Source organism: Aspergillus undulatus (assembly GCF_047715775.1).
Source record: "Aspergillus undulatus strain CBS 261.88 unplaced genomic scaffold BDV17scaffold_81, whole genome shotgun sequence".
NCBI classification, from domain to species: Eukaryota; Fungi; Ascomycota; class Eurotiomycetes; order Eurotiales; family Aspergillaceae; genus Aspergillus; species Aspergillus undulatus.
In genome coordinates, this window is record NW_027396685.1 from 21,573 (window position 1) to 32,480 (window position 10,908).

Consider the following 10,908-nt stretch of genomic DNA (forward strand, 5'->3'; position numbering starts at 1 on the left):
ACGTGATTGCGCGGTTTCCATTCGGGAAGCATGCATGGCAGCCGCGTCGGACAGGACAGGACCGCCCAGACCAAACAGGCGCCCTCACTACTTGACGATGGTAGTTCACCCCTACCGTACGTACTACCGCGTGCCCTCATTCCCTCATGATTTCATTCCTGCAGAAACGCCGACATTACTAGTACGATGCTACAATCGTTTTTTTTTTATTGGAATCTCAGATTCATGATTAACCTTGTCATCGGTATGCAATTGGCGAATTAGTAAAAGTTGAGTGCGGACAGGAGGGTTGTCGGCGACCTTTACCACAAAAACACGGGGAAGTCATGGTGTTTCGCCACCAATATTATAGTATAAACAATTGAAATGGGCCACTTGAAACCTGAATCCATTTTGCGAAACCTGTCATGGTGTGTTATGAACCACTAAAGATATCGTAATAGTAATCATCAGTAAGTCCCTCGCGGGTAGGAACAGCTGGAGCCTCGCCTGCGAAGACTGCATCGTCGAACCGAACATTCAGCAATCGTATCTTGAGCCCATAGTTGCCGATTAGTTTTATTAGTTTGCTTGTTTCCGCTGTAATGGGCTGTTGATTCAAGAGCATGAGCAGACCGTCAAGCCACTCAGACGCAACGCTGGGTGACTCGGGACGGAGAGTCAAGAGGGTAGCTTCCCTTTGCGTAGCTCTGCTAGCGGAACGAGAATGACCGCCTTTGGGGGTTCCGTCGGTTGCGGCATTTGAGTGGACATAGCCATGGATGGTGATTTTTGTGGATGAAACGCGATGTGACGTGCTTTTGATGGTTGAAGCTGAGGAGTTGTCCGGTGATGCCGATACATTGGATATCACTGATGATACGGTGGAAAGGTCGACTGACGGATCATTAGCTCGTGGGAAACGCACCATGCTGTAGAGGAATTATTACTTTTACCTGAAAGCACATCAAGCTCAGGGCGGTCCATGTTCATGCTCTCAAAATCACCAAAATGCAGAAACCTTCGGTTATGTGAAAGCTGAACATATCTCCACTTGGAAGCTGCCGATTTACCTTCCGCTTTAGAGGTGCCATCATTGAGGAACCATGCACCCTGCAGAAGACATCGAATCCGTTGTTCTTTGACAAATTGGAGGGCCTCAAGTTGTAGCTCTTCGCGCACCTGTCTAAGATGGTGTCCCCAAACGTCCTCGTAAGTGAGCTCCAGCAATTCCATCTGTAGGTTTCGAAGGCGACTATATTCGAAGTCCGCCAATTCTTCCTCCACATCCTGCACGTCCTTCGTTCGAGGTGCACCTCCAACAACCGATTCGACCAGTATGCGAACCAGCTCCACGATCTTGTCATAGTCTTCCACTTCAGCGCTGGTGGATTTCCATAGGCGGAAAAATGAATGCAAGCCCGCAACATGTAACCTGGTCCAGTGTAACAAGAGGGGCTTGAAAAGTTTGTCTAGATTAGAGCGAGACTCGAGTAACAAATAAGTTTTGTTTTCTTCAGTCTCGGATTTATCGACCTCAAAATGGTCGTATAATATTGATGTAACGGATAAAGAAGCACGGGCAATCGGACACCGCTGGTTGGAAGGCTTGGTTGACTGTTCAAGCAGCATCTTGCGAAACTCATCTTGATGGTTTCGAACGAAATCCGCCAGGTCCATCATGCCTAGAAAGCCCATCTCATCAAATTGCACTACCGGGCTCTCTGTTTCAAATCCAAGTCGGCGCCATTTATCCGAGTTGTGCTTCTTTGATTGGCGTAACTCGCCAGTCTCAGCTGCTTTATCCGGTGTACTAGCAAGATGGATGCCCTTGAGAGCTCTCCGATGCTCTGGCTTATCTAGGTCCAAGGCAAGGTCTCGCCATTTGCGCAATAGGATTTTCGTGAGGGATTGAAACTCAATTAGAGGATGCGCATGATCCTGCAGAGCCGTGCCTTGCATCAAAGAATAGACAGCTTTGATGACTCCGAGATCTTGGAGTTTTTGTATAAATCTTGGCCATTCGAGCTCCGAATCATTGGTTATGGAGTCGCGCATCAGCGAGTTGATCAACTGCAGGGCATTTGCGCAAAGTGCATGATCGGCCGAAGAAAGTCTGCTGACAAGCATTTCTAGGAATTGTGGGTAGATGGCAATTGCAGGCTTCAGCGCGCGGAACCCAAAGACACCATTCTGCGACAGGCGACCAGCCGAAGAGGGGTGGGAAACGATGGATACGAGGATAGACATTGCACCTCTCAAAATGTTCACTAGAGGGTGGGTTACAATGAGCTCAACAACCTAGACAGAATTGTCTGGTTAGAAACCTGAGAAAACGCAGATGAAAAGTGGACTTGAGGGGATTGGAGTGCGTCGCGCAATCAAGGAACATACCCTCTCTACCAGCACCTGATCCACGCACTCCCACCCCTTATCGACTTCCAGCAATCTCGCAAAGCTCGTCAGACTGTAAGCCAAAGTATTTCCGCTCGCATGCAGGGTGAGATAACGGAGACTCGTCAGACCATCTTCTGCAATAAAGACATCTGCAAACGACGGATCCCCGATGCTGCTCTGGAGCTTGAACACGGCCATTTTGCGCACCGCATCTTCTTCACTCCCCAGTCTCTCGACTAGCTCCGAGACATTGTTCTCCATCACGCTCGTATGTACATTAATGGCGCACGCAATTCCGTGATCGTCGCCCCATGGCAGTCAACCGTGAAGCAAAATGGGAACACCGAAGGGGAAGAGATAAGGGATTCATCCAAGAACAATAACTAGTCAGGGGAGCGACGCTCCGCCATAGCAGGTGGAGCAGCACTTGGTACGTTTGGCCAATGGTCGCATGAATCAGAGGCCCACCGTCCAGGGCCTCAGATCCAGCATGGTTAGCGTAGGACGGGACCGCATGGACCTAGGTTCTGTTGGCACTCTGGTCAAACTCCAGAGAATCAGACTCACCACATGGTAATGAGAGCTTGCAAATCAGTGAAACCGTCCAAGAAGCTCGCTCCGGTGTGCTCTGCAATGCGGTGTTTATAACTCGACATTTAGTGTCATTCCCCTGGGCTTCTTCTTTACCCGCTTAATTCGAGTTCAATATTTATTATCGTCTGGCTGCCGCATGCTCCTGCTACAAATCTTCCCCCTGCCCTTGTCAACTTTCAAGGATGTGGCCTCAACAGAACGAGACGTTTCTTTCAAGCTCGAGCTCCAGAAAAAGGAAGAGGGACCCGCTACATGTAGGAACTCCTCATTCCATCAATAGGTGAGTATCACAAGTTCACCTGGAGCTTTCCCTAATTTATTGGCCCATGCGCAGGATTCTGATATTTTGTCCCTCCACCAGCATCAGACTAATCCCATCGCGCTCCCATAGCGTCAACCCTTCATTGCACTTGAACTATTCCGATCCCCTGAAGCATGGTAGCGATTATGCTTCACGCCTGTCATGTATTACTCGAAAGCGACGAGCTCTCCCGCAGCCAGGCTGCTACCCATCACGACCTTTACAATCCGCGTCTCCTCTGCGAGGCCAATACGATACTACGCGAAATAAACCTATAGCCCAACCAACCTGGTCCTCCGCCGACACGACTGATTCGTCAACGGCAGTGTGTCCTAGAACCTTATCACCGAGATCATCTCAACAAAACAGCGCATCACCGTCGTTCCTACGGCCCTGCCACATATGCCATAGAAGACCAACTACGAAAGAGCTCCTAGAAGCTTATGCCGACTGTGATCTGTGTGGACAGCGAGCTTGTTTTGTCTGTCTGCGCCAATGCGATGCGGCTAACTGCTGTAGCCAAGGTACCCACGCGGATGAAGGGCGGTGGAAAACCCCTTTAGATAGCTTCCAGTCGGGGGATACAGACCTTAGAGCTTTGCAGGCTATTCGCTCAAGGTGGATATGCTCTTGCTGTGCTGTGGAAGGGATTACTGAGGCTGGAGTGGAGGTGGTCCAATGCCTTGCTTGTATACAATGAATCTAAAGCTATCTTTACGACTGCTAGAATAATGCCATATAATAACTAATGATGATTTGGAACCGCACATTAGAATCCCAAGAAAAGGAAGGTCTTGACCATGTGCGTAGGTAGTAAAGCGTCCAAGACTATTTTACTACGCTATCGGCTACCACAAAAAATAGAATAAAATTTGTATGATACTACTGTCCTTTACTCTGTGTACCGATGTATATCCCGTGCTTCTGTATCTTCAAGGGCAGTCGTAAAGGGCAGTAGTAACAATAGTGACACTCAATAAATAATCCTGTAACGATGGGAGTTTAGGAATGGAGGAGATTCATGGGGATATTGCAAGACCTGATGTTCTCAAGCGTATGTGTTGCCCCCTCGGCTTCTTCCCAGAAGCACCAACCTATAGAATTTTGAATAGAGTCGTACTAGTATGTGAAGTACCTTCCCTAAAACTTTGAATTTTTACTGCTTTGGTATTTTTCTTGATTTGCGCTTAGCCTCAACTACCCTAACCAGTCCAGGCCCTAATTATATGGTTTCAAAGGTAGTGGGGTAGTTAAGTGAAAGGGGGAGCAAAAAACAAAATCTCTAGAATAGAAACCAGTAGCATCATTGCAGGAATCTAATTATACTTTTGTGGCAGCCGGGGCTTTGGGAGCGTTCTCATTATAAGGCGATTTTTACTAGTACCAGACAGTCTCCTCTAAGCGATGTTTCAGGTCTCAGCATGTTGCTTCGCCAAGCACTGTCCATCTGATGATTCTGGCAATTGTCACCCGCTAGGCGTGCTTCATATACCGATGGCAGCGGGAACCATCGATACCAGCAGACCTTGGTTTCGGAACAACGCTCATCACTATACTCCTTCGAGTACGTTTCGCCAGTCTTTCCGAGTAGATCTCGTTACATAAATGAAGGCGACGTAAAGAGGACAGGCCACAGCAAAGATTATCAATTTACAGCCTTCTCTCGCAAGCGGCACTTACCGTCCGAACCTCATTTGGGCACCGGAATAGTGCCAAAGACCCCTCAGAAATCCTTGGTATTCTACATTATCACTGTAGCCTGCCACTCCATCATTGTTGACACCCGTGCAGTACATCTCCGTAAGGCGTATGTGCCACGGCGGATACCCGTTGAGTCTTAACGATGGCCCAAAGACCAGAAGAAGGTCGGGCTCTGGCTTGACCGCGGACAGAGGCTGGGGAGATCCATCTAGGCCCTGCGAGGAGTCTGACCCAACCTCCTGAGATGGTTGAGTAGTAATCGTGCTGATCTCGGCATCAACTAGTTCAGTGGTAATGTCCTCCGGCGACAGCTTTCCGTTCTGAGACATTTCTGCTAACGTTTTCGTCAAGTCAACAAATGTCTCTTGGCCGTCTGTTGCAGACAACAGAAGAACAACCAGAGAGTTATGAGAAGAGCTTCCATTTGACCGCCCTTTATAAATGGGGTGGTGAGGTGCGAAAAGCTGAAGTGTTGGTTGGCCCGACGGGCCGAAGTATGACGACAACTTGTTGGTGGTGACTTGATATAAGATGGGAATGCAGGATTTAAGAGCACCTTGACAGCAATAGACTCGTTAGCACACCTGCGACTACTGTGGCTTACTGTCTGGGACGTACCGCTTTTCTCGTATACACTCAACACTGGGATTCCAGCGCTAGCAGACCAAGACACAAGCTCCGCGACTTCGTCCATCAAAAGTGGCAAAGCGTCATCTTCTTTACGGAGAGACAAGATGACGCTCAAGTGCTCGGGTAAGCGGTCGAGGTTTTTGACATCTTTCCGGATCAGTTCGGGGGTTCGGTGATGATAGTAAATGATCGCCAAGATCCGATCCACGACAGCATGGAAGCTTTGAACCAGCCGCACAGCGATACCGAAGAAGATGTGGAGGAAGGTGTAGGCAATCAAGTGTATTTGTGATTTAATGAATGTGCGGATTGGAGTCTTTCGGGGAAGCTTCTTGCGTCGCTGAGGTGGCCAACGCGGCAGCTCAGACGGGTCTGGAAGGTATGGCCTCACGAGATTCTCTCGGTCACTAGCTGTAAGCTTGACTCCACGAGATCGTACATTATCTCTGAGTAGTTCCCTATCTCGCTTTGAGACCATGTTAATAGAAACCGGGGAGAGTCGGCGGTTGATTGTGGAAGAAGAACAGGAATATTGTAGACTAGTAGAAAAGTTGAGCAACAGCACAAGCCACAATCATGTTGCTCCGCCTTTTGGCGCGGTGCTTTTTCCCTGTTCCTCTGCCTCGGGCCGCGTTTGGCCCACGCTCGGGTTATGTCTACAGTAGGCAGCAATAATCATACTGTATCTTATGCTTGAATGCACCATGGTGGACCATGTGTTAACAAGTGTGGTATTTGAAATGTCTGTTTAGAGTATTGTAGAAGATAGTGAGCCCCAAATATGGATTTCATGAGCTAGTATGCTCACCTCTACTCCCAAGCCAGCGGCACCTAGACAGTTGGGAACCTCTGCGGCATCTGCTACTCTTCAACTGCCGTCACACCTTGTATACTCTATGTCTGACTATCTACGGATTACTTTGATACGATTGCTCCTTGGCTCTCCAGATCTCAAGAATAGCGACCGTCCACCAGCTGATTGGCGCTGGCCGAGCTGCTGGCCGAGCTGCTGGCCCCACTTCCGTCTAAACGGAGCCCCAGCTGGAACCGGCCCGAGTCAGGAAGGAAGTTGATGTTGCGTTGACCACTTGACCCTCGGGCTCGACTCAGAGCGACAGTTTTATCCGACACAGCGCACCTCTGGAAGACCTCATGCCGCAAAATACTGCAATTCGCTCTCGGTCAATGTGACTATGTCTTCACCTCTGAATGCCGCTTCTCGATCGGTCTTCCCCAAAGGCCCCAGCTTTACGCTCGAAGACTTCTCGAGTCGCGATTACATGGTTAAGGAGTTTATCGAAGCTTTATCTGACACTACAACATCGAACCGTCGCTCTACGCTTGGGCCTGCCAGTGTCAATCAGCCCTTTGACCCCAAACCTCTCATTCGCACATTCGAACATGCCCAGCGGCGTCTGGGTGAACTGTCCGGCGACTTGGAGATTAAAGAGAATGAGCTTTCCGCTGCCGTTCGTCGGGCTGAGGCCCAGCATTCCCAAAATCTCAATACCTTAGGGAAAAAGCTGAAGCAAGCTATTGAGTCATTCCAACAACTGGACACATCGCTTCACAGCACTGGGCTTCCTGGAGGAGATTCGGCTGGGGCAACTGGAAACATGGCTGTGGAAACAGGGAGGAGACTCGAAGAACTAGATCGACAGAGACGCCGGGCTCTTGATGCGCACTTCCTGCTCGAATGCTGGGATGGCGTGTGTAATAGGGGGGAAATTACGCTACTTGAGAATCTGAGGCGATCAGGGTCCGGGGAGGCGAAAGTACGATCTGCGCACATTGCGCGACAACTACTTCGAATCAGCCAGAGGCTTGACCCGAAGAGCTGGAATGAATCAGTCCAGGGGCCTGATGAGCAGTACAAGAACGGCCAAAACAGCCACAACATAGATGGGAACAACGGATTTCGATGCAACACACGCGAAATAATAGAAAAGTTTTCAGAAACGCTTGAGAAAGACCTCTTGAAACAATTTGACGATTTTTATCGCAAAGCCAACTTTGAAGGCATGAAGGATTGCGCCACTGTACTTCAGGATTTCAACGGTGGCGCAAGTGTAGTTGCGCTTTTTGTCAATCAACATCAATTCTTCATCGACCGGAGTCAGCTCGTCACAGAAGAGGTTGGAGGAGACCAGAAATCTTGGGATAGGCTCGCAGATCCAGATGCGGAGCCTTCAGGAGTCGAGCCGAGCCTCCAGTCCTTGGTTGACGAAGTCAGGGTTGTGGTACAGGAGGAGTCAGCTATCATCAAGCGCGCATTTCCAAACTATGAGCAGGTGCTCGGAAAGTTTTTGCAGCGCGTATTTCAACAATCTATTCAACAAAGGCTCGAAATGGTTCTCGAAAAAGCGAACAGTGTCTCATCGCTAGCTTTTCTTCGATCCTTGCAAAGTTCTCGCAGCTCCATCAGTACCTTGGTTGATGAGTTGAAGGCACATGGGTTGACAGAACATCCGGAGACAATTTCCTCGCAAACCTCACTTATCCTTGATCAACAACTAGAGGATTTGTTTGTGCCCTACTTCGTTGGGTCCTCTTACATTGAAAGAGAGAAAAGGACGCTCGAGGAGCTATATACTTCCTTGCTATTCAAGTTTACCACGTTTCATGGCCGTAGGAAAAAAGCTACGACAACTTTCATGGCGTCCCTTTCGAAGTCAGGCAATGAGCTTTTTGCATCTGCCCGAGAAGCATACATCAGTCGCCTAGAGTCTTCTGAACTTTCTTATACACAGAAACGGGTTCTCATCCAAGTTGCAGGGTTGAAAGAATCAAGCGATCTTACAGGCTCTGATATTAAATTAAACGAGGAAGATGGGCAGCCCAGCATATTCTATGCTAAAAGAATGCTGAAGTGGCTGGCAGAGGCCGTTGGTAGAGGCCTGGAGCTCAGCATGAACAATGAAACTCCAAAAGACATGTTCACGCTTCTAAACCTTCTGCTATCCATTATGGGAGAAGGATACCTCGAAGTCTGCCTCGATGCCGCTCTAGAAGGAGCCACAAACCAAGAGTCAGGAAAGATCGAGCCTGATTTTGCTTACCTGAATGCCGTCCGTGACTCGATCAGCATCGCTAATTTAATGGTAATGTGCATCAACACACTACTTATTCCCCTGGCGGCGAGCAGTGTCACCATCCGGCGCGAGATGGAAAAGAAGACCAACCTGGCGACTGTCCGTATAGAAGAAAAGATAAATACCATAGAGCAAAAGGTTATTGACATCACACTGCTGTGGGTGAGCAAAGTACTGTCCGGGCAGAAGAAAAATGATTTCCGGCCTAAGGAGGGTGACAGCGCAGCTTGGTTGGAGAAACTACAGACACCGGTTAGTTTTCCCTTAACCCACATTGCGCCAGATAGTTATATTAACCTGACACAAGACGTGTGCATCCGTATGTGTTTTCCTAGCGCGTGTCCATACCATTGCTGTGAAATCACTACCAGCCACTGGCACCAACCTGCGTCAACTGTTGACGGAAATTGCTCTGGGGGTCCGCACGCTCCTTCTTGAGCATTTTAAGCGGTTTGTTGTCAATGGTCCTGGTGGTCTCATGATCACCAAGGATATGACGCAGTATGCCAATTTACTCAAATCATGGGAAATCGATGACCAGGTACGGACCGCGGGTGGGATGCTGGACGTTCTACTTGAGGTTGGCAGCCTTTTTGTTATTGGACCCGAGGCTCTTCGGGAGAGGATCCGGGGACCTGGCAACTCTGCCAGCGGAAGATCTGGCAACAATACCGGGCGAGGACCTGGAGGAGGGGCTGGACTTGGTGCACGGGATGTTAGAGCTTATGTCTCGCGCAGAGAGGACTCCAACACGCCTGCAATGCAGCAAATGCTCAGTAGTAGTAATGTTTTATGAGTTACGGATATATAGGGCTAACAATGATACGGTCTACTGCAATGGGACCAAATCAGGGGCTGATGTAAGTTGGTGAAATGGAGTGACATACAGAGTCACTGATCCAGCTATCTACTACTAGTACAGTAGACCTAGACCACGCATGTATATGTACTGAAAACCTTTGATACTCCGGAAATCTTCCAGATATTATTGCCCGCTTCGAGTCGACTATGATTTCCTCGGCCTTGAAGTGTTGGAGTCTTGAACGGGTCGATAGATCGAGATTCGAGAGTAAAACGCAGACCGTGCACTCATAATAATGGACCTGGAGGAGCGTGGATCTGAACCCGCTCCTCTTGATTCTCAGCGGGTGATTTGTCCATCACGCTGAGCCATCCTTGAACTACTGCCCTCGAACTCAAGACTATCATGCATAGCGTGAGTTAACGTTGATTATTGTAACCATTTGCCATTTGGCACCCACAACTTCTCCACATTTGCCGGATGCTTTTGAACAGTCCTCCTACAACCACCATTCACAGCCATGCCCGTTACACCAATGCTTCCCTTTCCGCGCTTTCTCGAAGCTTTGGAGCTGACGCGTGTCCTGGCACGAGGGTCCGGTCATTAAAGCATGGCTTTATTGTCGACTCGGCGAGAATGATAACCAATCTGCTTTGCATGTCCTTTGTCTTTCTTCTCCTCCCCACTGTTCACTTGTCCTTTAGACAGCTGGCCGAAAGTGTCGTCCCAGTCATCCCAGCATTGCTCTCGTGATGCTTATGATCGCAGTACGATTTTGATATAGCAATGCTGTCGCTATCATTGAGTTGAACCAAACCTCGCCTTACCGCGACGATCTCAAGAATCGAGACATCTTGTGCTTACTCTGATTCCTGTTTCATCACCATGGATGACTTCTCTTATGAGAGTTTCCGTTGGCTAGATGAAGATGCAGATATCGACTTAAGCTTGGCCAACTACCAGCAACAGACAACAAACCTGGCATTATGCATACCGCGGAGAAAACGACCGTCTTTGCGAAGAACACTATAATTCAAATCAGTCAATCCGCCCCGCGGGTCGAACTCTTCAGCGTCGTGTGAGAAGGCTTCAATTTCTGGCCCACCTGCTGAATATCAATCCATTCTCTCGAATAGAGTCAGCAGACGCTCCTCTCTTTCTCGGCCGACGGGTAAAAACAAGCCTCGCCACACGTCTCTATCCTCTATAACTAGCATTGATCCCTCTGCACAGTACTACCAGGACCCAGAAGCTCGCCTCAAGCTCCGGGTCTTTCTTGCATCTCCGCAAAAGTTTGACGAAGCAATCCAATTTGGATTTCCGGCATCGAGGATGGACGGAGCTACAGGTACAGAAACAATCCAACCCCCCCATCATGATCATCAAATACAAGATTTCGAAGGCACAGTTTT

At 48.9% G+C, this 10,908-nt stretch overlaps 4 protein-coding genes across 4 annotated transcripts; 2 read left to right on the forward strand and 2 right to left on the reverse strand.

Annotated features, from left to right (window-relative positions):
- Positions 1-187: 187 nt before the first annotated feature.
- BDV17DRAFT_231085 (ELMO/CED-12 family protein) lies at positions 188-2,758 on the reverse strand. Its single transcript, XM_073755780.1, has 3 exons — positions 2,374-2,758; positions 930-2,280; positions 188-876 (listed from the first exon to the last, which is right to left on the reverse strand). Exons 1-3 carry the CDS (start codon positions 2,635-2,637, stop codon positions 416-418), a joined length of 2,076 nt encoding a protein of 691 aa, XP_073610601.1. The 5' UTR covers positions 2,638-2,758; the 3' UTR covers positions 188-415.
- A 169-nt stretch (positions 2,759-2,927) lies between these two features.
- On the forward strand, positions 2,928-4,388 carry BDV17DRAFT_276167 (uncharacterized protein). Its single transcript, XM_073759303.1, has 2 exons — positions 2,928-3,250; positions 3,332-4,388. The coding sequence occupies exons 1-2, from the start codon at positions 3,153-3,155 to the stop codon at positions 3,969-3,971; spliced, it is 738 nt and encodes a 245-aa protein (XP_073610602.1). The 5' UTR covers positions 2,928-3,152; the 3' UTR covers positions 3,972-4,388.
- Positions 4,389-4,445: 57 nt separating this feature from the next.
- On the reverse strand, positions 4,446-6,127 carry BDV17DRAFT_276170 (ditrans,polycis-polyprenyl diphosphate synthase). The gene is made up of 2 exons (XM_073759304.1): positions 5,591-6,127; positions 4,446-5,528 (listed from the first exon to the last, which is right to left on the reverse strand). Exons 1-2 carry the CDS (start codon positions 6,078-6,080, stop codon positions 4,948-4,950), a joined length of 1,071 nt encoding a protein of 356 aa, XP_073610603.1. The 5' UTR covers positions 6,081-6,127; the 3' UTR covers positions 4,446-4,947.
- A 534-nt stretch (positions 6,128-6,661) lies between these two features.
- On the forward strand, positions 6,662-9,733 carry BDV17DRAFT_231292 (exocyst subunit SEC10). Its single transcript, XM_073755786.1, has 2 exons — positions 6,662-8,946; positions 9,002-9,733. The coding sequence occupies exons 1-2, from the start codon at positions 6,796-6,798 to the stop codon at positions 9,488-9,490; spliced, it is 2,640 nt and encodes an 879-aa protein (XP_073610604.1). The 5' UTR covers positions 6,662-6,795; the 3' UTR covers positions 9,491-9,733.
- Positions 9,734-10,908: the final 1,175 nt, after the last annotated feature.

Excerpts from the sequence above, each read along its gene's own strand:
- BDV17DRAFT_231292 (XM_073755786.1), top strand. The coding sequence starts at position 6,796 with ATGTCTTCACCTCTGAATGCCGCTTCTCGATCGGTCTTCCCCAAAGGC. Across the intron at positions 8,947-9,001 it reads TGGAGAAACTACAGACACCG|ACGTGTGCATCCGTATGTGT; the intron begins GTTAGTTTTCCC and ends ACCTGACACAAG.
- BDV17DRAFT_231085 (XM_073755780.1), bottom strand. The coding sequence starts at position 2,637 with ATGGAGAACAATGTCTCGGAGCTAGTCGAGAGACTGGGGAGTGAAGAA. Across the intron at positions 2,281-2,373 it reads ATCAGGTGCTGGTAGAGAGG|GTTGTTGAGCTCATTGTAAC; the intron begins GTATGTTCCTTG and ends AATTCTGTCTAG. Across the intron at positions 877-929 it reads TGATGTGCTTTCAGGTAAAA|TCGACCTTTCCACCGTATCA; the intron begins GTAATAATTCCT and ends ATGATCCGTCAG.
- BDV17DRAFT_276167 (XM_073759303.1), top strand. The coding sequence starts at position 3,153 with ATGTGGCCTCAACAGAACGAGACGTTTCTTTCAAGCTCGAGCTCCAGA. Across the intron at positions 3,251-3,331 it reads ACTCCTCATTCCATCAATAG|CATCAGACTAATCCCATCGC; the intron begins GTGAGTATCACA and ends TCCCTCCACCAG.
- BDV17DRAFT_276170 (XM_073759304.1), bottom strand. The coding sequence starts at position 6,080 with ATGGTCTCAAAGCGAGATAGGGAACTACTCAGAGATAATGTACGATCT. Across the intron at positions 5,529-5,590 it reads GAGTGTATACGAGAAAAGCG|GTGCTCTTAAATCCTGCATT; the intron begins GTACGTCCCAGA and ends ATTGCTGTCAAG.